Source organism: Chamaea fasciata, unplaced genomic scaffold (genome assembly GCF_029207755.1).
Source record: "Chamaea fasciata isolate MVZ Bird 193981 ecotype frontalis unplaced genomic scaffold, bChaFas1.0.hap1 SCAF_1, whole genome shotgun sequence".
Lineage (NCBI taxonomy): Eukaryota > Metazoa > Chordata > Aves > Passeriformes > Sylviidae > Chamaea > Chamaea fasciata.
In genome coordinates, this window is record NW_027094086.1 from 7992789 (window position 1) to 8015149 (window position 22361).

Consider the following 22361-nt stretch of genomic DNA (forward strand, 5'->3'; position numbering starts at 1 on the left):
GAACCTCATGAAGGAGATTTTGGATCCAGATAATCTTTCATGGCATTTGCAGTCCCATTCAAAGCAAAAATCTCCCACTTGGCCTGAAGTCATGAGTACGGAGCGTAGCCCATGGAAGACAGCACAATTAATCCTGGGTATTAATACTGATTTCTCCAGCCTTTGCAGGAGTGAACTTTTGGAATGCAAGGGAGGAGGATGTGGTGGAGGAAGAAATGTCTTCACCATGGTGGGAGGTGGCAGGGATGGCAGTTCTCCAACCCAAGGATAAGGGCAGACTCATTACCTTTTCCACACTAGATCCTCCAGCCCTTTCTTCAAACACTGTGAGGGAGTTTTCATTTCCAGACCACTCAGCAACAAGCCTGATAAAGTCTGCCAAGGTAAATACTTATTTTGAGGCCACAGAATGAAAATTCCCCACTCAAGTTCCTGTTGATCCCATACACATCTTGCACAAAAAGGTGCTTGTTTACCCTGACCATACAGATCTGCTATGCATGTAGGCAGGGCAGGCTGTGTCAGAGTACCAGGGAGATTCCCTATTGACCTGGCCAGCTCAGCCTGCTGCCAAACTGCTCACTTATAAGGCACAAATTGGTAATGATTTTTTTTCAGATCACTGGCACCTAAAATGCTGCACAGGTTACGCTCCATAAACCATCTCCAGTTTTTCTTCTATTCACTGTGATGGATGAAACACTGCCCAATAGCTGGCTTCACATTCAAGAAACATGGAGGAGCTGCTGCATTCAAATTTTTCTGAAGCTATTTCCTCTCATGGCTTAAATGTTCCTGAATGCTTTTGTTTTTCAGGCAGTGTTGATATGATTAGTTTGAGTTGTTTGGAGTGAACATTTTAATAAATCTGAGAGCAATATACCAACTACCTTGCCTGATTTCAATGCTGTGATGCCATTTGACAGTGGCAATCAAACAGATTTATGCCTCTCATCATGGTCAGTGATGGGGCAGAAGAGTTACAGATCATTTTCTCCCTGATTAAATGGCAGGTGAGACTTGGGTCTGCCTTTCTGTCTGTGAGCACACAGGACAGGAGCACACAGGACAGGAGCACACAGGACAGGAGCACACATGCCTTCTCTGTGAGGATGTAATGATGGACAGGAGAAAGGAGCCAATGAGCTCTGAGAGACAAAACACAATCTGATTTTAATTAGTCACAGAATGATTTGTGCTGGGGGGACCTCAAAGATCATCTAGTTCCAACCCCCCTCGGCTGTGGGCAGGGACACCTTCCACTAGACTAGGCTGCTCAGGACCCCAGTCAGATTGACCTTGAACACTTCCAGGGATGAGGAATTCTTTGAAATCCATAATGTAATTAAGGGACGGACAGACGGACGGACGGACGAACGGACGGACGGACGGATGGATGGATGGATGGATGGATGGATGGATGGATGGATGGATGGATGTAGGGAAAGGGATGTAGCATCGTGTGCTTTTCCAAAATTGTGTCATGTGGTGGCTTTTGGTGCCCTGTGAGCAGGGCTCACCTTTGCCTGCCAGAGCATCAAACAGGCTGAAGTGGCAGAGGCTGGGCTGGGGCACAGGCAGCATCCTGTCATGTCTCCATGAGGCTTCAGTGCTTGGTGAGACTGATCTGCTCTAGCTGAAGGACATGGACCAGAGGTCTGACAGGGGGTCCCAACATCATCTGGTGAAGATTCATGCTCACTCCCCATGCTCAGCCCTGACTGTCTGCCAGGCTGTCCTGTAATTCACATTCTGTCTCATGTAGGAGAGGCTCAGAGGTCTCTGGTGTGGTGTCAGACCAATGAAGTGTTTCTTTCTAAATGTCAGCCAGCTCTGATCAGGGGGAGGTGGGTGGTGATGAGCCAGGGTAGGGCAGACAAGCTGTGGTTTAGAGTGAAACAGTTCCCTTCATTGTTTCTCTCCAGGCCTAGCACAGACCTGGGGTGTGAATTTATGTGTGTTTTTTCAGGGACATGCTTTTTGCTGCCCTAGAATGATATCTTTCACAACTGCTCTGGGCCCTTGTGGGTACAGTAAGGCAAGATTTAACCTCCCAGGCCAGAGCTTTGAGACCAAGGGTTGCTTGAGTAGTTACTCACAAGAAGTGTGGACAGGAAAAAAGTCTTCGAATAGCAGAAAGGATGCTTAGGGACACACTGTCGGTGCTGCCAAACTTATAACAATATAGCTGTCAGTGGCTTAGCTGAGAAACTGCTTAATCTCTGTAGGTTTTACAGGGGAGGAATCTGAGCTGTGCTTCTGAAAATGGGCACTTGCAGTTCTGCTGCTGAGGCCTTTCTAGCACAGCACATTCTCTTAAAGTCAAAATCGTGGCAAATCTTGAACTTGCTCCTTCAAATCTAGAGTTTCCAGCTGTAAAATACTCTGGGATGTCCAAGGGTTGTGTGATGGCCACCCTCAGTCATGAGAGAGCTGCAGCAGGTCACACTGTCCTTTCCCAAATTCCAACAGGGCAGGTGGATATGTGAGTTTTGAGTCTAAAGGATTTGGGGACCTTTGAGCTGTTCAAGCCCTGCATGGAAAAATGGCAATGTCTCTGTGCCAGGATGCTGCTGTTCCCTGTTGCCTTTGTGCTCTTCTGCCTGACATGCTGTGTCCGGAACATGCTGGCAACTTCAAACTAGAGAGTGAATTTCACACCAGGGTTTTAATGTGAGTTACAGACCAGAAAAGCTGGATCCTGAACCATCATCATCTAACATGAGCTAGCAAAGGTCTCCTCAACGTGGTGCTGGTACAAAGCACTTCTTTGCTAGGAAGGTAGGCATCAAAAAAGAGCCAAACACCAATGTACTGGGACATTTACAATGTGGGGGGATGAGTAGTAGTAGTATGGTGATTTTTTTCACAATATTTTTTCATTATTATTTTCTTCATGCATTTTGTCTTAGGCCCATCCATGAAAAGAAATCAAAATAAATTAAACATTGGCCTAATATTATGTAGCTGACCACACAGATCTTGTGTAATGCCCAAATTCCCTTCCCCTGCACCCCATAAGTTGTCCCATGCCCAAGGCAGCAACATACCTGAGCCCCAAAGGCAGAGTTGACTCACCAGGGTGAGTTTCATGCCTGAGGCTGAGGCTGTGCAGGGCCAGCCCTGGGAGGGATGCAGGCAGGGTGCCCCTTCTTTGTGTCAGGTTCCCACCTGCCCTTGTGCTCCCCGGCTCCTTTGGGCTGGTGCAGTTGATGGCTCCTGAGATGGCCCTGGGAGCAGCGCCAGCAGGGCATTATTTAGGTTCTCCTTTTCTTTCCGTGCTCCTTTGTGGGTGTGCAGATGAGCTTTTGTCAAACAACCTGACAAGTGCAGTGAGAATACATTGCTTTTGTAAGTGGATTTGAAGAAAAAAAAAATTTCCTTAAGGTGTTAAGAATTACTTTATGTTAGTCCACTGGACCGATGTGGTTGAACCATTGTTAATTACCAGATTGGCAAGGAAGGGACAGGGATGTTTTTCAGACTGTAAGTTTATAATGCAAATAAAATCTACCTTGGATGAGAAGAAAAAAAAAAAAAAAAAAACAAAAAGAAAAAACCCATAAAGCTCTTTTTGTTCCTTCTTTCTAACACTTGAGAAGACAATGACGACAATCACAATTGACTGATCCTGGTATCTTTTACAATATAAAATGTAGACAGAAGATTAAGGTTGACTCTCGCTTAAGGCCATTTGATCACCCTGGACCCACCTCTACACTCAGAACATAGTTTGGAGGAACTTGTCTCTTCTGAACCCACCTCTGTGGTCTTCCTGGGACATGACCCTTTGCATTTTCCTTGCTCTGCACATCACTGGGTATTATCAGCATGAATAAGCTGTCCCAGGGTGCACAAAGGTGCCTTTGACATCCGTTGAAAGAGGGGGGAGTGGGAAGGTAGCAGGCAAAATCCAGACCAGAAATAAGACTTTAAGCACCCAATCACTTAAGGTAGCTTAACCTGCTGCTTGCATGGGCTGAGCTGGGATCTCTGCACACAGGCACAGCTGCAGGCATGCAGTATTAAGCTCTGCTTATCTCTCAGGGGACGGTAGCTGGGAGAGGGCTGGGCACTAAATCTCCCTACCTTAAGTCCCCAGAAATTGTTTCTGGGTCTGAGGCCAAAATAGCCTGGTCACAGATGTGCTAAGGCCGAGGTCATGCCAGGGGTGGTGATAAGGACTGTGGCTGGTATCGTGCTACTTGCTTGTAATGGGCTGGTATCGTGCTACTTGCTTGTAATGGCTTAATTTAACTATCAGAAGTAGTATCCAGGAGTGAAACATTCCCAGCAGCTGGGGTTGGCATCCTTGCATGATTTCCCACACCAGTCCCTGACCTTCCACTTCCCAGCACCTTGGTGGATCCTGTGGAAACATTTTTGCAAAGATTTATGCATCTTGTGTGAGCAGAGGGAAGGAGACAGACACAGGGATAGTCTGAGATGTGGTACAAGATGCTGTGAAGAACAAAAGTAATGATGTCTGAGTTGGATCTTCCAGGTGTTTTAAGAAAGCAAAAAGCAAAAAAAAGCTCCAAGTCACACTGAACTCAAGAAAAGGTTTTACATTCATTTCAGTCATCCTTTTCCTCAGGCCCTAACTCAAATGTATAGTCCCTGGAGCCTTTCTGTCAGCATATATACTTTTTTTTTCTTTTTAAATATATATATGTATGTGCATGTGTGTGTGCGTGTGCACGTGTGTATATATTTGTATATATATTTCTATTGTAAGTATCTATAGGAAGCATAAACATTCAGAGGAAACTGTAAGTAGAAAGAATTAAAATAGCGTATCCAGTGTTCACATCCACAAGGGAAAAGGGCCTTGGAAACTCTTCCCATCCCATGCTAAAAAGATATGACAATTAGGAATTTGAAGACATTGTAGCCCACTGTGTAGACACTGGTTTGGGTTTTTTCCTCCCCGAATTATAAATATAGATTTAACCTTAGCTGAGTTACAATAAATAAATAAATAAATCTGGTAAAATGGTGCTTGCTTTGGAGGTCAGAGCAGTTTTATCAACAATACTCCATTTTACAGGCTTTTCCAAGAAAGGCTGGATAATCCCTCTCCCTTCTCCTCTTAAAAATACAACAGAAGAGCAGGAGCTGTGTTTACAAATACTGACTTGGCCCAGCGCTGACAGCAGTGGGGGGTTGACCCGCCAGCATTACAGCTCTTGAATTATCCACTCCATAAATGGAAAATCAATTTGCTTCTGGGATTCAGCATGTTTTCAGGGCTGTTAAAGGCTGTGTTTTTGTTTAAACTCACAGCTACATCCAGGCTAGGAAAGCAAAAGTGTTTGGGGCCATTCTGCGGCACAGAGAGCAGCTGGCGTGGATGGGGCTGTGCATTGGGTCTGTTCTCCTGAGCTCCTTTTCTGGCTCTCCAAGGCACAGTGGCAGCATCCTCATCACGTCTCTAAGGTTGGGATTCCTGAATTTTACCCAGGGATACTTCAGAAGATTTCTGGCTAATGCAAAAACTTCTTCTGCAACATTAAAGTGAATGCAGGATGGTTCCCTGATTTACTGTTGCAAGGAGCCCAAGCAGATGGGGTTAATAAAGCCCTTTGTTATCCAGCCTGACCCACTTGTCAGCCCTTGAGCTCCTATAAATGCATGTGGAGGGGGCAGACTTAAAATAAATCTCGAGGCATTTGGCAAACAGCAGCTAATTGAAGGGCACATGCTGCCCATCACGTGCTGAGGAGGAGAAACCTGGGGCAAAGGCTTAAAACCGAGGTCTGTTTTCAGAATTAGCTGTGTGGGACTCTGTAAATATTTACACACCACCTCTAAAATCCAAGCTGTTTCCAAGGTGCTGTGTCAAACCCCTTGGAAAAGTGGTTTGGCCTGGGGCAGCTCCTCACAGATTCCCAGGAGAGGAGCCAGGATGAAAGCTGGGGATGCTGCAGCTGCATTTCCCTCCTGTCTGGATAAACAGCTCCTTTGGGTGGTGCAAGGAGGGGGGTCCTGCATCAATGCCATGCACAGAATGGGTTAAAATGGTCAGGTTCATGATAACAGCAGTTTTGCTGGCTCTTTGCTGCTCTGAAGCCTGCAGCTGAGCAGTGAATGAGACTTCTCTCACTGGGCTTTCACTGGTTCATAAATTGCACGTATTCTGACATTGTTGCTTTTCTGATTTTTTTTCCTACCTTTAAAAAAACCAACAAAACAAAAGAGCATTATTTAAGCAATGGCACTTTGGGACTTTTTGTAAATATCTGAAGTTTTATAAACATGTTTTTCTTCCCACAAAACAATGCCTGTCCCACAACAGCATTCCCACAAAACACTGTGGGTTGAAGGGATTCATTTTATCACTTTTAAAAACTTGTTTAAATCACTGCTGCCAGGCAGAGAACACCAGGAGAGGAAGGGAGAGCAGCTCTGGGTCCCTCTGTACCTCCAAAGTAGCTCCATGCCTCTCTGCCTGGGTTAGGGTCAAGCTGTAATCACCTACATTTCCTTGACAGAAAAAAAAGAGCAATTTTCCATGGGAAACAAAGGCCATTTATACTTTGATTTCCCGTGTTTGTCCCAGGACATATGAGCTGTTTTTGCTTGGCTTTCCCTAATCACAAATCCAATCCCAATCCTTAAGAAATTAAACTGGCTGGGGAAAGAAAAACACTGATTCATCTTCCTTCCTATCCTGCTCCTCCCTCCTTTGTCGGGAACTTGCTGTTCAGCTGCTCTGAGTTATGAATACTTTGCTGCTCGGTACCTTGTGGCTATCAAGGTCAGCCTGAAGGAGGGAGGTGAGTCATTGTCATTCAAATAGCTACAAACTATAATTCAAATAAGGCCAGAGCAGAAGGCTGGTTCAATACAAAGAGACTCAATGTTCACAGGTCTATGCTCTGCTCTTTCCAAAATTTCACCCTCACACTCCTCAGTGTGCAAATAACAGAGCAGAGCTTGAAGCTAGGGCTGCTGTTTCGAGGGCTCTGACCTGATCAGAAGTTCTGGAATGGGGAGGGAAAAGCAGAGAAATTAGGTAGGGAAAAATGAAAAAAAAAACTGACAATTGTTTTTTTTTTTGTCTGTGTGGCTCTAGGTTGCAAACTTCTCTCCATGGCTTAAATGGACATCAGATCATGTCTCTCTGATGGAATGTACAACCCCAGATGATCCGATCCTTCAAGAACTAAATTCCAAGAAAAAGAATACAATTCTTTCTACAATCTGCTTGTTTTAATCTATGGCTTGCTCTCACACACAAAACCTGAGTTTTAATTTCTGTACACAGAAAGGCAAGGGTCTGCCTTCAGTAAACCCTCATCAGGAGAGGTTAGAAACAGGACACAGAAAGGTGGAAGGAACTTTGAAGCACTGTGGGGAGGTGAAAGAAAATACCCAGCTTGTCCTTTTTTAAGCCCATTTGGGGAAGATGAAACTTCTCCCTTATGGCTGGAAGTAGTGGAGTCAATCTTTCCAACCTAAGCCTGGGGTGGTGACTGGCAGGCACCTGCTGCAGCCTTTCCCTTTTGCCTTACCTTGGGCCCTGTGTTGTTCCCAGCCGGCGGTGGGGCAGAACCCGAGCGCAAAGATGGTTGTGGTCAGGAGGAGGAATGTGAAGATGTTCACCTTCGTCTTTTTGCTCATCACGGCAACGTCGTTTCTGCTGAACTACACACACCAGGTGACCACCACCACCTGGGACCCCATACAGCTCGTGGTGCAGTTTTCAGAGCACGTCCAAAAGCTCTTCAAGTACCCCAGGAGATCTTGCAGCTGTCACACATGCATTTCAGAGCTGGGGCATTCCCTCTGGTTCGATCAGAGATTTAACTCAACTATGCAACCTTTCTTGACCTCACAGAATGCCTTCATCCCAGAAGACAGCTACAGGTGGTGGCTGGTAAGTGGGGGGTGTGGATGCAGCCTGGATTTTGGGTGATGGTGGTGGTGTCAGGCTTCCAGGGATGCCAAGCACATAGAAAGAGATGTTTTCTGCCCAAAGCATTTGCTGTCTCAACTGACAAGGTGGAGGTGGAAGGAAGGGGGTATTTGTGCTGCTGTTTAGCTCGGGGGGCTTAGATTGCACATTCACTTGCTCCAAGCTAGAGAAGTCTCTGACAGAGTTCGGTGGTAGATCCAGAATTTGGAAATGTCAATACTGTCATTTTCTCCCTTCTCTTCCAAAGATCAGGCTTTGCAACCCCTCTGTTTCTGCTTTAGATGGGCTTTTGGCCATTCATCAAGGTGGATAATCAAACTCATTGAAGTGTGTGTGGTGTAATTCCCCCAAGGCTCTCCCTACCATAAGATATGTAAATAATTAGCAGGATTAAATGGGAAATTATTAATTCCATGCATGTGAGAACATTCTCTGTTGTGGCTGATGGTGTAAAACAGATCCAGAAGGCTCATGGGTGACTATGGCCATTGAGAAGGAGCAGCCCCAAGTTTATCCTTGAGCAGGGTGGTCCAGCTACCCCTTGAAGCCTGATCCAAGCATCATGAAAGCGAGAGGATGCCTTGTTCATAAAGCACAGAAGGGGAAAAGATGCATCCCATTGTTTTGCCTAACAAAACATTGTTTTGCCTTTTATGTTCTCTTGAAGCAAGACATCAGTTGTTTGGTTTACTCATGGCTGTGCTGCTGAGGTGCTAAAGTGCAGGTTCTGCTGTAACAACCCCAGTGAAATCGCAGTTTCATTGCACTTGCTTTCCCCCTCTTCCAGAAAAATAGTCCCCTGTGCCTTTCTTTGAACACACAACAGCCTGCATCTTGGTGTCTTGCAGTGAGCATAACCCTTGTTGTTGAATTCTGGGCTTTCAGGCCTTCTCTGGCACCCTGAGGGGGCCACTCCAGCAGACACCCACTATTGCAGTGGGGACATCTCATTTTTGGAGGGGATGTCAAGTGCTGTGGGAATGAGGCTGTATGGAATTCATCTCTTCTCATTCCACTGGCTGTTGAATGCAGTGTCGAAAAATAAATTCCACTGAACTCTGCCATCTTTAATTGTTGTGTAAATGATATTGTTTTATGATGAGGTCCTCCTTTTTGCAATGAGTCTCAAGTACTCCAGGTGCTGAATCTTTTCACCTGCCCCTTGGCCATGACTTTGATTTCCCATTGCTTGTGATTATTCTTGCAGGTTTCAGACACTTTTCCTTCTCATCCCCATGTTTGTTGTCTGGACTTTGCTGGAGCCTTGAGAAGGAAAGATGGCAAGCTCAGGTCCTTGCCCTTGCCTGGCTTGAGGTTTCGTCTGCGTTGATCTAACAGCTGACAGTTTTCAAAGGAGTAGACATACGCCAGATTGAGCTCAATAATGAGAGGATGAGGTTACTCATGGACACCATGAGCAAAGCCACTCTGCATTCTGCACTCAGAACTCACTGATTTAAGCATGAGGCTTGAATGCATTCACTCTTAGGAAAAAACAGTAGAAGGGACTCAGTACAAAAGCCTGAATATATAATGCTCCTTCTTGTAGTGAAACAGAAACAAAAAGAAGCAGTGCTTCCTCAATTTACAGAATCAACAAGGTTGGAAAAGACCTCTGAGATCATCGAGTCTAGCCTGTAACTGAACACCTTGTCAACCAGACCAGGGTACCAAGTGCCACATCCAGTCTTTCCTTAACTCCAGGGATGGTCACTCCACCACCTCTCTGAGCAACCCATTCCAATGTCTAATCACTCTTTCTGTGAAGAAATTCCTTCTAATGTCCAGCTTAAACCTCCCCAACCATAGTTTTAGACTGTGTTCTCTCGTCCTGTTGCCAGTTCCCTGGGAGAAGAGACTGACCCCCACCTGGCTACAACCTCCTTTCAGGTGGTTGTAGAGAGTGACAAGGTCGCTCCTGAGCCTCCTTTTCTCCAGACTGAACAACCCCACCTCCCTCAGCCTCAGTCACCTCATAGAGACTGTGCTCCAGACCCTTCACCTGCTCTGTTGCCTTCTCTGGACCTGCTTCAACACCTCGATGTCCTTCTTGAAGTGAGGGGCTAGAACTGGACACAGCACTCGAGGTGTGGCCTCACCAGTGCATTAAAAATTCATCTCAACCTTAAACAGATTCTTTCAGAGGAGGTTTATTTCTTTTTCAGCAAAATGAAAAAAACAGGCTTTCAGAACAGCTGAAAGTCTCCCTATCCCAAGCAAAAGCAGGTCATTAATTTTCAGGGCTGTCTAACCATGTTTTAGTGTTTGCATTTTTATTTTTTTTTTTAATTCAGGTCAAGTTCAAAGGGAATACACCACTTCAGAATACAAAATCAAAGCAATTTTTTTTTCAGATGGTAAAAATAAATCTTCTTAGATTCCTAGACTTTTTCAGTTTTCAACCAGGATGTGTGAAATATTTTGATGTCCCGCATAACTGCATTGTGTATTGGAATTTCTTACTTCTAAAAGTCTTTGCCCTAATGTGTAGTAGATGGAGAAAGTGCCCTGACTCCTCTGAAAGATAGTTTTGGGTAAACCCCAAGCATGATGTAGCCTCACCTCCTCATTGCAGCTGATTCCTTATGTCCATGTTGCTTTGGGTAAGCTTTTCCAAGACAGTGTCATTCCTTCAGTAAATAATTCCCATGTGTATCCTGAGGGCAACTCCCTTTTTGCTGTTCATTTTTAGGCTCATCTTCAAAGCAATTCTGAGATTTTGGCCAGTCTTTAGGAAAACATTGCTCATGGCCATGTTTCATTCTTGTGTGCTATGCCAACTCAGTAATTTGTGACTTTTTGCTATATTTGTACATAAAAAGGAGGCATGAGGAAACCTGAGATTGCTAGAATTTCTGTTCGGATTGGGGGAATGACTGTGTGTTCTCTCTCTAGAGCTGATTTCAGACAGTGTGGTGGTTTTGTTGAGCTGTAACTGAGGCTCTGAGGTGCACTGGAGCTCTTTATCACACAGCTGTGGCATCCCTGTCATTGGGAGACCCATGTGATGTGCTGCCCTAAAAGCAAGCAGAGCCCTTGCCTGTCCACCAGACTCATCCAAATAGTCCTGCACCATTGGTACCCCTCCAGTACGAATCAGTGAGGACTGATTTCAGAGATTAATGACCAGTATTGGAGACAAAGGGAATTTCGGGGCCAAAGAATGGGGTGGTTTCCCTTGTTTCCATGGCTGCCAGGCTGCTTCATGGTTTATTTGGAGAATATATAGTTTGAACACTTTCAGCCTGGTAAGATAGGACCTTTAGAAGGAAATATTCCTGCTTGCTCTGAATAAAGCTGTTTGTGTATACTGGATTTAGTGCTACCACCTGTGCAGGTGGGAAGGAGCAGGGGAGGGAAGGTCAGTGCCAGCATCCCTGCAGTGGCTCATCTTGCTGCATGGGGCAGGGCTGCTCGAGAGAGGCCCCTGAAAATGTACCTGGCTGTTTGTTTGTTCATGGAAACAAGGGGGATGTTGTCAGGACTGTTCCCTGCTTCTCAGTTGCTTAAATATACACAGCTGATAAAATGTCTTTTCATTATTTTAGTCAGATAGCAAGTAATGGCCCGAATTCTCCTCCCATGTGCACCCCTGCAGCTGTTCTGTACTTCTTGTGACTTAGAGTTGAATTGGAATCCTCTACTCTCAGGGAGGATCTGGGCATTAATAACACTTCAGGCTGTGAACATTTTGTTAGAAATTCCTTCCTCCCTCCCTTTTCTCCCTCTCACCCTTCCTGTCTCTCTCTCTCTCCTCTGCCTTCCCTCATCTTATGCTCAGGGACTGTGAGAGTGTTTTTGCAAGGTGGCACCTGGTGTTACGTGATACATTCCTTTCTGTTTGTATTTTCTTTTCCACCTCCCTGAGCTGGTTCACCTGCAAGTTTTCCATTGTTTTACCTTGACACAAATGCTGTGGATGTTCTCACTAAATTTAGTAACCTGTATATAAAGAAACATGGCAAGAATTACGTGCTGTAACAAAGCACAGCATTTATTTATAGTTTTCTTGTTTTGTTCTAAGGGGAGGATCCATTGTTCTTGGTGGTCAGAAAGTATGAAAAATAGAAAATCAGAACCTGCTGTTCTAAACCCAAATGTTGAGGTTGGTGGATTGAAGCTGTGATAAGTAAATTTAGGCTCAGAGTTTCCTGACAATCTTCTCTGTAGCACATTGTTCATGAAACTATCATGTTATAAGAACTTTTATCTTGAGTCTTTCAATGTTTGAGGGTTTTGCCTTTTCTTTGGAAGAAAGCTCAGATCTTGGGGCCGTGTTATTAGCATATCTAAAAGAAAATATTAGTTTCAACTCATTATGTTTGTAGGTAAAATGTAATATATGGCTTAAAAATTTGCTTTCAATTGGTGAACAAAGGGGCATCCCCACCCAGCACGTGCTGGGGAAGTTGGGACAGCTGCACTGATTTTTAAGGCAGCAGCAGAGCTGCTTGGCACCTGAGTCATGCATTTTGAATGCTCTCTGAGGAAAATGTGTCCAAATACTTTGATCACCAGAAGTTTCCTTTGAAACTGGGATGCTGTCTGTGAAAGCAATTCAGAGGGCTGAGCACTTTGAAGGTGTGTAGCTACCAGATCACTGCAGAAGGTGGTACCAAATCTCAGATCCAGGCCAGGCCCCAGGCTCTGGTCCCAGTACCTGCCACATGCCCAGTCCCACCCAGTCCCCCCTGCAGTTGAGCTGCTTGGTTTTAAGTGTGACATTTAGACCAGATTTGGATATATGGGAAGAACCTGACCCTGAGCCACCTCCTGCCCTCACTGGCAGCCCCCACATTAGTCCAGCTGGGCTGGAGCTGCTTCTCCTATGGTGAGGACAGATGGATGTGAAGGTGGTCCAAGCTCACAGGTCTCTCTCAACACGAGGGTCAGAGTACTGTAGAGGTGACCCATACCAACTGTGAAAGTCAGAAATTCTACAACTCAGCATATTATTGTGTGTTATTTACAAAATATATATGCACATATATGTTTATACTTGAGAATGTAAATTTTTTGACTACACAGATCATTAAACAAAGCCCAAACTCTTGACAGGTCCTCCATTCTTCCATTTCAACTCTTAGATGCATAGTAATTGAAGGACATTAAGTATAACAAGAATAAAGCCATATTTTCCAGACCAAAGAGACATTTTCAAAATTGATGATTTCCTTTTAAGCTCTCCATGAGTCTGTAGAACAGAGATTACCTGGATTTGCCCCACCAGACTGTTACTAGGATTAATCTTGTAGCTGGGAAGTGTTGCATGAGTGTTAATGCCTCCAAACTGCAACAGTGAGGCAATGAGTAGCTGTTCAAAAGAGATTTTCATGGAGCTTTATTTGTTCTTTATCTTTTAAAAACAGTTTAAAAAAATTTAGAAAAGCCACAAACCCCAGTTTGGCTACCCCAGCGCCCCGCAGGCTGCCTGGCTGAGTGTTGGCAGGACTGCCTCTCCAGTGCTGGCTGCTGCCAAACCCACAGCTGTACCTGTCTCTCCACCACGAGGGTTCTGCCTTGGTCCATGTTCTATCTGCATCTACACCACACCAATGATTGCAGACTAATCTATTCTACCTGCTAATAATTTGGGATTTTGAAGTCATGCTTAATACACACCCCAACACGGCCATGGGTGCAGGATGCACACCAGGAGAGCTTTCCTTTGGAGTGCTCCTGACTCCTTAGAGGCCCCAAGATAAGAAGGACCTGGATGTCTTGGAGCAAGTCCAGAAGAGGCCATGAGGATAGCTGGAACACCTTTCTTGTAAAGACAGACTGGGAGAATTGGGGTTGTTGAACCTGAATGAGAGGAGGCTCTGGAGAACTTTATTGCTGGCTTTCAATATCTAAAGGAGCTGCAAGAGAGCTGGACAGGGACTTGTCACAAGGGCATTTACTGATAGGACAAGGAGGAATGGCTTTAACCTGGAAGAGGGCAGGTTTAAGATGAGTTATTAGGAAGAAATTCTTTCCTTTGAGGGTGGTGAGGCCCTGGCACAGTTGCCCAGAGAAGTGGATGTCCCATCCCTGGTAGGTTTCAAACCAGGTTGGACAGGGCTTGGAGCAACCTGGTCTAGTGGGGCCTGTCCCTGTCTGTGACAGGGGTATTGGAATGAGATGATCCTTAAGGCCTCCTCCAACCCAAACCATTTTGTGATTCCATGACTGTAGCTGTGTCCTCACCACTCCAAGCCATTACCTCTGAGCAGCCTTGGCTGAATTCACACTCTCCCTTTGCAACCCCTTAGCCAAGCTTTGGGTATTGCTGCTTGGTAGTGCTGTCAATGAGACGGAGTTGGAGAGCCCAGTGAAGCCTTCTGAGAAGTTTTAAAAAGCAGCAAATCCCTTGTCATCCGTAGTGGAGGCATGCACAGTCATGGGGAGGGAACAACAGGCTCTTCCTTGGAGAGCCGTTCATGGGTATAGAAAGGGAGTGCATGAACTTTGAGGGTTCTTTTTTCTTGCTTTTATTTTTTTTCTTGCTTGCTTTTTAAAATAGGAAGATGCAAAACCGGCTAGTTCAGTTCTATATGTGAGATGGGGAGTTTCTAAGGCAGGGAGATGATTTAGGAAGCTTGTCGATCTGAACTCCCAAATACAGTTTTTAACAACCTAAGGCGGAGAGTTGACTCTCAAGTGACACACAAATATTTTATGGAGGGAAGCTGGACTGTTTAGTGATCCAGTGATATTTTATATGTGGACACAAGATGGGTTAAGGTGCTTTATGATCTTGGACAAAAAGTTGAACTGCTTCTTTAGATGTACATAGTACTTGCACAGACCTCTGAGAAAAGCAGCCACTTCACTCAGGACACAGGGTGAAGTATTTCAGTGTAGTTAAGGCCATTTTTAGCAGCTATATCCATGCACATATCTCTGTCACACATCTACAGCACTTGGAGGGAGGATGCTGTCCTAGCAGAGCCTGTTGTGGCTCTTCCTGTTACAGCATGGACAGACTTTCCCTCTGTGCCTTTTGTTGATTTATGAGAAAGGCCAGACTGGTGGGAACTTCCTAAGGAGGGAAAAAAAATTAAAAAAAGACAACAATACTCGGAAAAAAAATATAATACAAAAATTTGGTGTGGGAAAGTGAACTATAATTGGCTTGTAATTGTAATGCTATTAAAATGGTCTTTTTGCAATAAGCCAAGCAAACATTGTGCAATAAGGAACTGGGTGCATGTTAAGTCCGAACATTTACAAGCTGAATACGCCTTGGGGTTAACCAGCTTTGTTGCTTCCTCTTCTCTGTTTTGCTGAAACATGAAAGACTAACCAGTGTTGATAGAAGATTAGGCCTGAAATGTATAGTTCAATCAGATAATCACTGGGAGATCAAAACAGAGCACTTAAAATGAGCTAAGGACAGATGTCTCTCATTGTATGGATGTCCAGCACACAGTGCAATAAAGTCACCACCCTATTTGCGGTCCCTGAGAGAATTTCTAACATTAGTAATGGTCTTTCCCATGGAAGTTGTGTACAACAGAGGGATTGTAGGACAGTGGTGTCCTACTTTGCGGTTGATGTTGGTTCCCATGTTTCAGTTTGGTTGCAGTAGAATTACTCTAGATAAGAGCATAAAAGAATGGTACATGCCTGAGCTCTGTAAATGGAGGTGCCTATCCAGGATATTTCTTACTATTTTAATGCAGAAAAAGATGCATGAATACTCCAGGTCTTTCCCTTTTCTGATGCTGTAAATATGGATGAACTTTAACTTTAAAGGGACACCCATGCCAAATATTTGGAATTTTCTGAAAATTGCCTTCCTGTTCTGAATTTTCTCAGGCAAAATCAGTTTAAGAATAAGGTTTTGGTGGGTTTCCTTTTCATTTCTTAAAGACAGTTAAGAGTCAGCTCATCTTTACAGAGAGAGAGGGTATATATGGATGTATACAAATGTGTGTTCAAATAACTCAAAATAAATTCCTTTTTCAAAAAATACCATATTTTAATACATTATACACCCATACTACTTTCTGTGACATCTATAAATCTCAAATTATTTTGAAGGCTGCAGGTTTTCTAACATTGTTTTTCTCATATTCAGAGTACAAAGAACACACAAGAATTTAGATATGTGACCGTGTGTTTGTTGCATCACACACAAGTTTAGAAGATGACCTTTTTATTAACGTAATTGAGCCTTGCACTGAATAGTGACATACATGGTCATAATTACAGCACTTGTCTGGTCATCCTAATTACCTGGCATCCTAATGACCTTGTGCAGTCCATATACAAGTATATAGATTAGGAAGGATTAGTGGGAAGATTAAGTCTGTGTATGCATTTCTTTGTCTTCTTTGTTTCAAGTTCTCAATGTCATCTTCTAGCTCTGAGCTCCAGAGACCTGTTGTTCATTTCAGTTCAAATAAGGTCCTGCAAAAAGCACAGAGTTTAAATAAAAATTACAGTGCTGCACCTGTTTATGTTTGTGTGAGAGAGATAGCAGGACAAATTAACCGTTCCTGGCGCAGTCAAGGGAAACATATTGGAAACTAAAGCCAAATTAGCCCAGGCCACTCCTGGGAGTCGTGGGAAAAGGTGTTTCTTTTCTCTCACTCTCTGTCTTTCCATGCCCTGGGCTGTCAGAGCAAGACAGAGCATTTTTGGCCCATTTTGTGCTGGAGCTGTTCTCCTTTTGTGAGCTGGGACGCAAGTGGCACCACGAGGGTGGACAATGCTGTTTGTGAGCATGCCAGCACTCCCAACCTCTTCAGTAAATCTCAGAGAGCTGAGCCCCAGAAAGGGAGTGTCCGACCATCACCTGCCCTGCACCGTGCCTGTACCTTCCCAATCCAGCCATTGTTTCCACCATGCACCACAGAGCTGCAACAGAACAGTTTTCATCCATGGCAACAGACACAATGACCAAGGTCCGGGTGGTTTTCTTCATCCTGGAGAACTTTTTTTTAGAGGATTATACATCTCCAGCATGCAAGCTAGCTCTGGTAGAGTTTCTTATTGCACGAGCAGCTGATTCCTCCAACAGTTCACTTCCCATTTCCCTCTCCCACTCCTGGCATATTCCAAAAATTGTGGCAGGGATCTCAGCCACTTCTGTCTTCCATCAGCTCCCCTGAGACTTTTCCATCATTTGTAGGAGAGTTAAAAGAAATCTTACCCATATCCTAACAGAAGATACCTGACCCAGGGTGGGTTTAGGCTTATAGAACACCAGAGGAGCATTTATTCTGCTAAGGCCAGCCTCAGGGAAAATGCTTGGTCTATCATGGCTAGATAGAGACTGAAGATATGTGGGAATCTGTTGAGAAGGAGGAGAAAAAGGAAGCCAAGTTTAAAAAGTTAAGGGGTTTTCCACTTGATTTTTTTCACACTTTGGCTCCCAACCCGCAGCCTTGCACTGCAGAAGGCTGTCTCTGTGGGTCAATGCAGGAATGCTTTTTGAGGAGACATTTCAAGCCAACTGTAGCTCACAGAAAATCTGCCTGTGTTAGTGACCTGGAGTGATTTTTCTCCCTAACAGAAACTGCAAGGGGAGAAAGCCCCGAGGAGTCTGAATGCCACCCTGGCAGAGCTGTTTGGGGTCATCCCGGGGGATGGGGACCCCCTGCAGGAGCGCGGCCTCCACAGCTGCCGGCGCTGCGCCGTCGTCGGCAACTCCGGCAACCTGCGGCAGTCCCGGTACGGTCCCGACATTGACTCCCACGACTTCGTGCTCAGGTGAGTGGAAACCACTTCAGCTACACATGCCTTTGTTGTCTAAAATTCACTGGTGTTTGGGGGGCAAGTGAGTGAACAAGGTTTCAGGTTCTGTCTAGTGAAACCTGGTACTTAGGTCAAGTCTAAGCTTCAAGGGCTTAGACTATGGGTGTGACTATAAACTATGTGTGTTGGCAATACGACCTCGTGTTTTAGCCTGGACAAAAAAACACTAATAGGTATTGATACAGTAGCTTGTTCTGCACAATTCATAATTGCCTGTGTTCAAAAATATAGGAGAAAAAAGATTTTCACTTATGAGTAAAATTTATTTCTGCTTCCAGTGCTCACAAATGATCTTTTAGACATTTAACTGACTGTTTTAGATTTGACTTTGTTTCACTAGTTCATTGTTGGAACCCCTAAGCAGTGGTAGGATAGGGAAACCAAAGACACTTTTCAGTTGACAGAAGTCACCTCTTTAGCCACAGGTAATTTGTAAAGGATGGCACTGCCTCTCCCTTTCGAGGCAACAAGGTTGGCTACTTTGTTCCACTGAAAGGCAAGCAGGATCTAGGTAAGCAGAGCTTATCACCCAGAGGGCAGCTAAAATATTTGGACTAAGTTCATCTCCAATGTGTCATCTGCCTTTCACATCTCAGCTGCCAGCACAGTACAATTTGGAGAGCAATAAAGGGCGGGAAGGGAAGGATTGCTCTTGAAATGCCACATGTGGGATTATTCTCTCAGAAGCAACAAAAGCCGTAGTAGGAAGCTGTGCACTGAAGTCAAGAATAAATCAACAGGAGATCAGCACTGTTTGAACTGTTAGGCCACCTTGGCTTCTGATGCGGCTTGAACATGGCATAGAGTCTTTAGGTGACACCTAAATCTTCACAAGTCGTATCAGGCATTGCTTCCTTCAGCTGCATGTCTTGCTCCCTGCCGAAAGTACCTCCCCGAAGTCAGAGGCACCAACCTGGCCTTCAGATCCATGAAGGGAAAGGGAGAGTGCTCAACATTATTCCTACAGGTTGTAAATGTGGGGCAGCTGCAAATGTGCGAAACTGTGGTACATTTATGCTTAACTCTGTCCTTCCATATGGAGACCGCCCCGTTTCTGTGTGGACTTTCTTTTATTGCCTGTCCTACATTTCCAGACTTGTGCAGAAAAGACTTTGCTAGACTAAAAAGCTGATAGTAATAACTAGAGAGTAACACAGCCTGCTGCTCACAGAAGAGTGCATGTTTCTGCTCCGAGGCCTTGCCCATCCCATACCCAGCCATCCCTGGCAAGGGCAAAACTCTCGGTCACTTAATGAACCTTCCAGTCTCAGATTTATATTTCAGAAATCTTAAGCCAGACCTGAAAGGATTTCACAAGGTTTTAGGATGCACAATAGGAATTTGTGCAGAGAAGGTGACCCCTCTGTGCATCAAACACAAAATTTCTGGTGACCTGAAATTCACTTTCACATGCTCTGCCAATACAGCCAAGTGTAGAGCAGAGCCAAGGAGTCTGAGAGGGCACCTTTGCTTCCAAACAGAGTGTTCCAGCCCACTCTTATTTGTCTAAATATTTACGACATTTATTTGTCTAACTTTCACGACAGAAGGAAGCTCCTGCTTGGTCCTTCCTGCTGAGGCTGGGTGTGAACTCTGCCTTTTGCCGTGTGGCACCGGGAGCCCCACCATGGGTGGTAGGAAAGGTACATAGACCCAAGGGCAGATTGTGAGATGACCAACATGTCACACTTGTCTTTGTCTTGATGAAAAGAAACACCCATATTTTATACCTTTGACTGATTAATCTCAAGGTAAAACACAGAAAGTCCCGTGCTTTTCCAGTATTTCCACACAGTATAGTGTGGGTCGCTGGCAGGGAAGCCAACAACAGGGAACTCAATAACAAATCCACAAGGCTGGCAGGATATTCTAACCACTCTAATAACTCCCTTGAAGGGAGTTAGGAGAAACTTAAGTAATTCACCTGGGGGAGAACTGCAAAAACACAGCCTGGCATGGACTTGATAAACAGATTTTGCCTCTCCTGTTATCATTAACCAGGGCAGCATGTTGTCTGGCAATATATTATGCTCCTCATTACCTCGTCAACTACATCCTTCCTTGTCCTCCCTGTGCTTCTGCCAGGAGCTGAGCTAATGTTATTGCAGAAAAAAAACAACCCATTTTGCTCAGAGACAACTGAGGGGTTTCTCCATGGTTTTGCACAGCACCATGGATTCATGTAAGTTGCTTCAGGGATCTCTAACGTGCACTGTGCTGCACCACAGAAATATGCAAATCTCTGCCACTGAGGAGCTCAAGCATCAGGGAGAGAATTGCTGATGTGCTCCCAGATTGGCTTTCAGAAGTGAACACAGGCATAGAGGCATTTCTGCAGTCCTGAGTCCAGAAATCCCCTCTCTGTTCCCTGCATGGGCTACTCAATTTAAGAGTTGGACTTGGTGATCCTTGTGGATCCCTGCCAAAAATATCCTCTGTTTCTGTAAATCTGTGATACATCCAGCGTAAGGCAGCGTAACCCTGTTAAGCCAACACGTCTTAACTGAGCCCTGGAGGCCCTGGGCAGAGCTCTATGCATTGACCCCAGGGTTTCCTAAGGCATCCCATGTGTGTGCAGGGACCCTGAGTATCTGTGGACATTGGAGGACATACTGCAAAGTAAAAGTAAGGTTTGAGTAAGTGAACGGTCAGCAGCAGGTCCTGTATTTGTTGTGGTCTTTGTATCTATTTGGCTGACTTTGGGGCCTTTTGTGGGAGAACCGAAAGGAATATTTGCTGCTTCTCATCACACATAGCACAGTTTATCGCTTTGACCCTATCCATACACCTGTATGGATAAGGGGGAAATGGAACTGCAAGATGTCATGTACTTCAGGGCAATGTTTTTCTCACCAGCCTGAGGATGCAGCTTTAGGATGAAGTGAGATGTGTCCTCATGGACTCACCACTCTTTTGATGACTGTAAAGGGGATGCAGGGATGTGCTCAGATATACACCTGCTTGTAGACACTCCTGTTCAGTCCAAGGATTTCCACACTAAAGCTGAGCTTTCATTTACTGTTCAATCACATGGGTTGCGATCATTCCATCATGCCTGAGGACCCCTATGCCCTGTCAGGGCTGTCTGAACACCCTGGATACGGCACTCCCCTTAGCTATGGGAGCATGTTCCTGCACCTCAAGCAAATGACTCGGTGAAAACTCACATGTACTTGTACTTACCTAATTCCTCTTCTGTCTCAACTCTTATTTTCGGGCTGCAGAATGAACCGTGCTCCCACTGCGGGCTACGAATCAGATGTTGGGAGCAAGACCACTCACCACTTTGTTTATCCTGAGAGCTACAAAGAGCTGGCAGCAAATGTGAGCATGATCCTGATCCCCTTCAAAACCCTGGACCTGCGCTGGGTTGTCACCGCTCTCACCACGGGCACCATCAACTTGTGAGTAAGGGCAGCCACAAGGGGTGGGAGCTCCATACTTTATGTGGCTGTAGGAGATGATAGCCTACATGGGGCAAATCCCTGTTTCTGATAAGGCCTAGGGGTGCTTTACAGACCCCCTCAAGTCAGAGTTCAGCCCTAAACACTCGATTTCTAGGAAAAGCTTAACGTTATGTTGCAGTTGTTGAGGCAAAGATCAAGATCTTTACATCCCAGCAGTCTGAGAGAAGTAAAGTTTGTCTCCTGTTGCAGTAGCCCTCTTGTTAGAGGGTAGATATGAGCCAAGACACAGACTTCTTGTTTATCACAGCATGAAAAGGGTCCTGGTTTATTTCTATTTACAGCTCAGCCATCCTGGCTCCAGCTATTCACTGACTCTGGCTGCAGCAAGCGCCTACTGTAGGTTTCCCCTGCAGCCTCTGACTGCTGGTTATTTCCTGCTAAACTGTGACTGCAGGAATTAGTTTGCAGACTCTGAATGCAGGCTTTTACCCAGCTAGACTGTGACTGCAGGCTCCAATATCAGGCTCTAACTGCAGACCCAGACTGACATCACAGCACTGATTCTCTCTCCTCAGGATCCTTCTTCTTCATGACCTTCCATCCATGATGGTCTTCCTCTCACCAGCTAACCCTCTCCCTTTTATCACACTTATCTTTATTGGATATAGCTGTGTCTCATTGGGACAAGGCTGTATTGGGTAATTAACACAGCTGTTACTTATCAGGGGTGAGGTCACCTGTATTCCCTTTTCCTACAGTCTCCTGGTAGATACATTTAAGGCAGCGCCAGAATTAGAAATGTGATTAGAATGCATGTTTCTTCCTGGAAGCCTGCTAGCAGCCTGCTTCCTTCTTGTAAGCTGACTTTTCCTAATCCAAAGAATGAAATACATGACATTTGTACTGTGTGAGGTTATCTGCTGGATGTGAAACCACAGCCTTGTGGGATCACTTGGTGACACTGCTGCACACAGACAGCAAGAGCAGAGCAGATTACTTTACTCTGGGGAGAAATATTTCAAAACGTTTCAACTTTTTTCCCATTTCAAAGTCTCAGAAGATTTAAACTTGGAAAAATGCATCTTGGGCATGTTGACTTTGCAATTTTAAGTAAAACTCTTGGATGGAAAAAACCCCAAGGTTTTATTTCTTCTCTTAATTTTCTTTTCTCTCTTTGTAGATACTTGTTAGATTATTTTCGTTTCTTAAGATTCCCTTAACTTGTACGAATCTGTGTTAGCTTCCTTTTACCTTTTTCTCACCAGCATTTAATACATACAATCATA

The 22361-nt window shown here is 44.8% G+C and overlaps 1 protein-coding gene across 6 annotated transcripts in view; it reads left to right on the plus strand.

Annotated features, from left to right (window-relative positions):
* ST3GAL1 (ST3 beta-galactoside alpha-2,3-sialyltransferase 1) overlaps positions 1 to 22361 on the plus strand; it is a 77721-nt gene that overhangs the window by 44648 nt on the left and 10712 nt on the right. For all 6 annotated transcript variants that reach the window (XM_066175592.1, XM_066175612.1, XM_066175623.1 and 3 more), the window contains 3 exons: positions 7079 to 7882; positions 17427 to 17623; positions 20893 to 21072. In XM_066175592.1, coding sequence (XP_066031689.1) covers positions 7571 to 7882; positions 17427 to 17623; positions 20893 to 21072 — 689 coding nt within the window. In that variant the 5' untranslated portion in view covers positions 7079 to 7570. The remainder of the gene's footprint in view (positions 1 to 7078; positions 7883 to 17426; positions 17624 to 20892; positions 21073 to 22361) is intronic.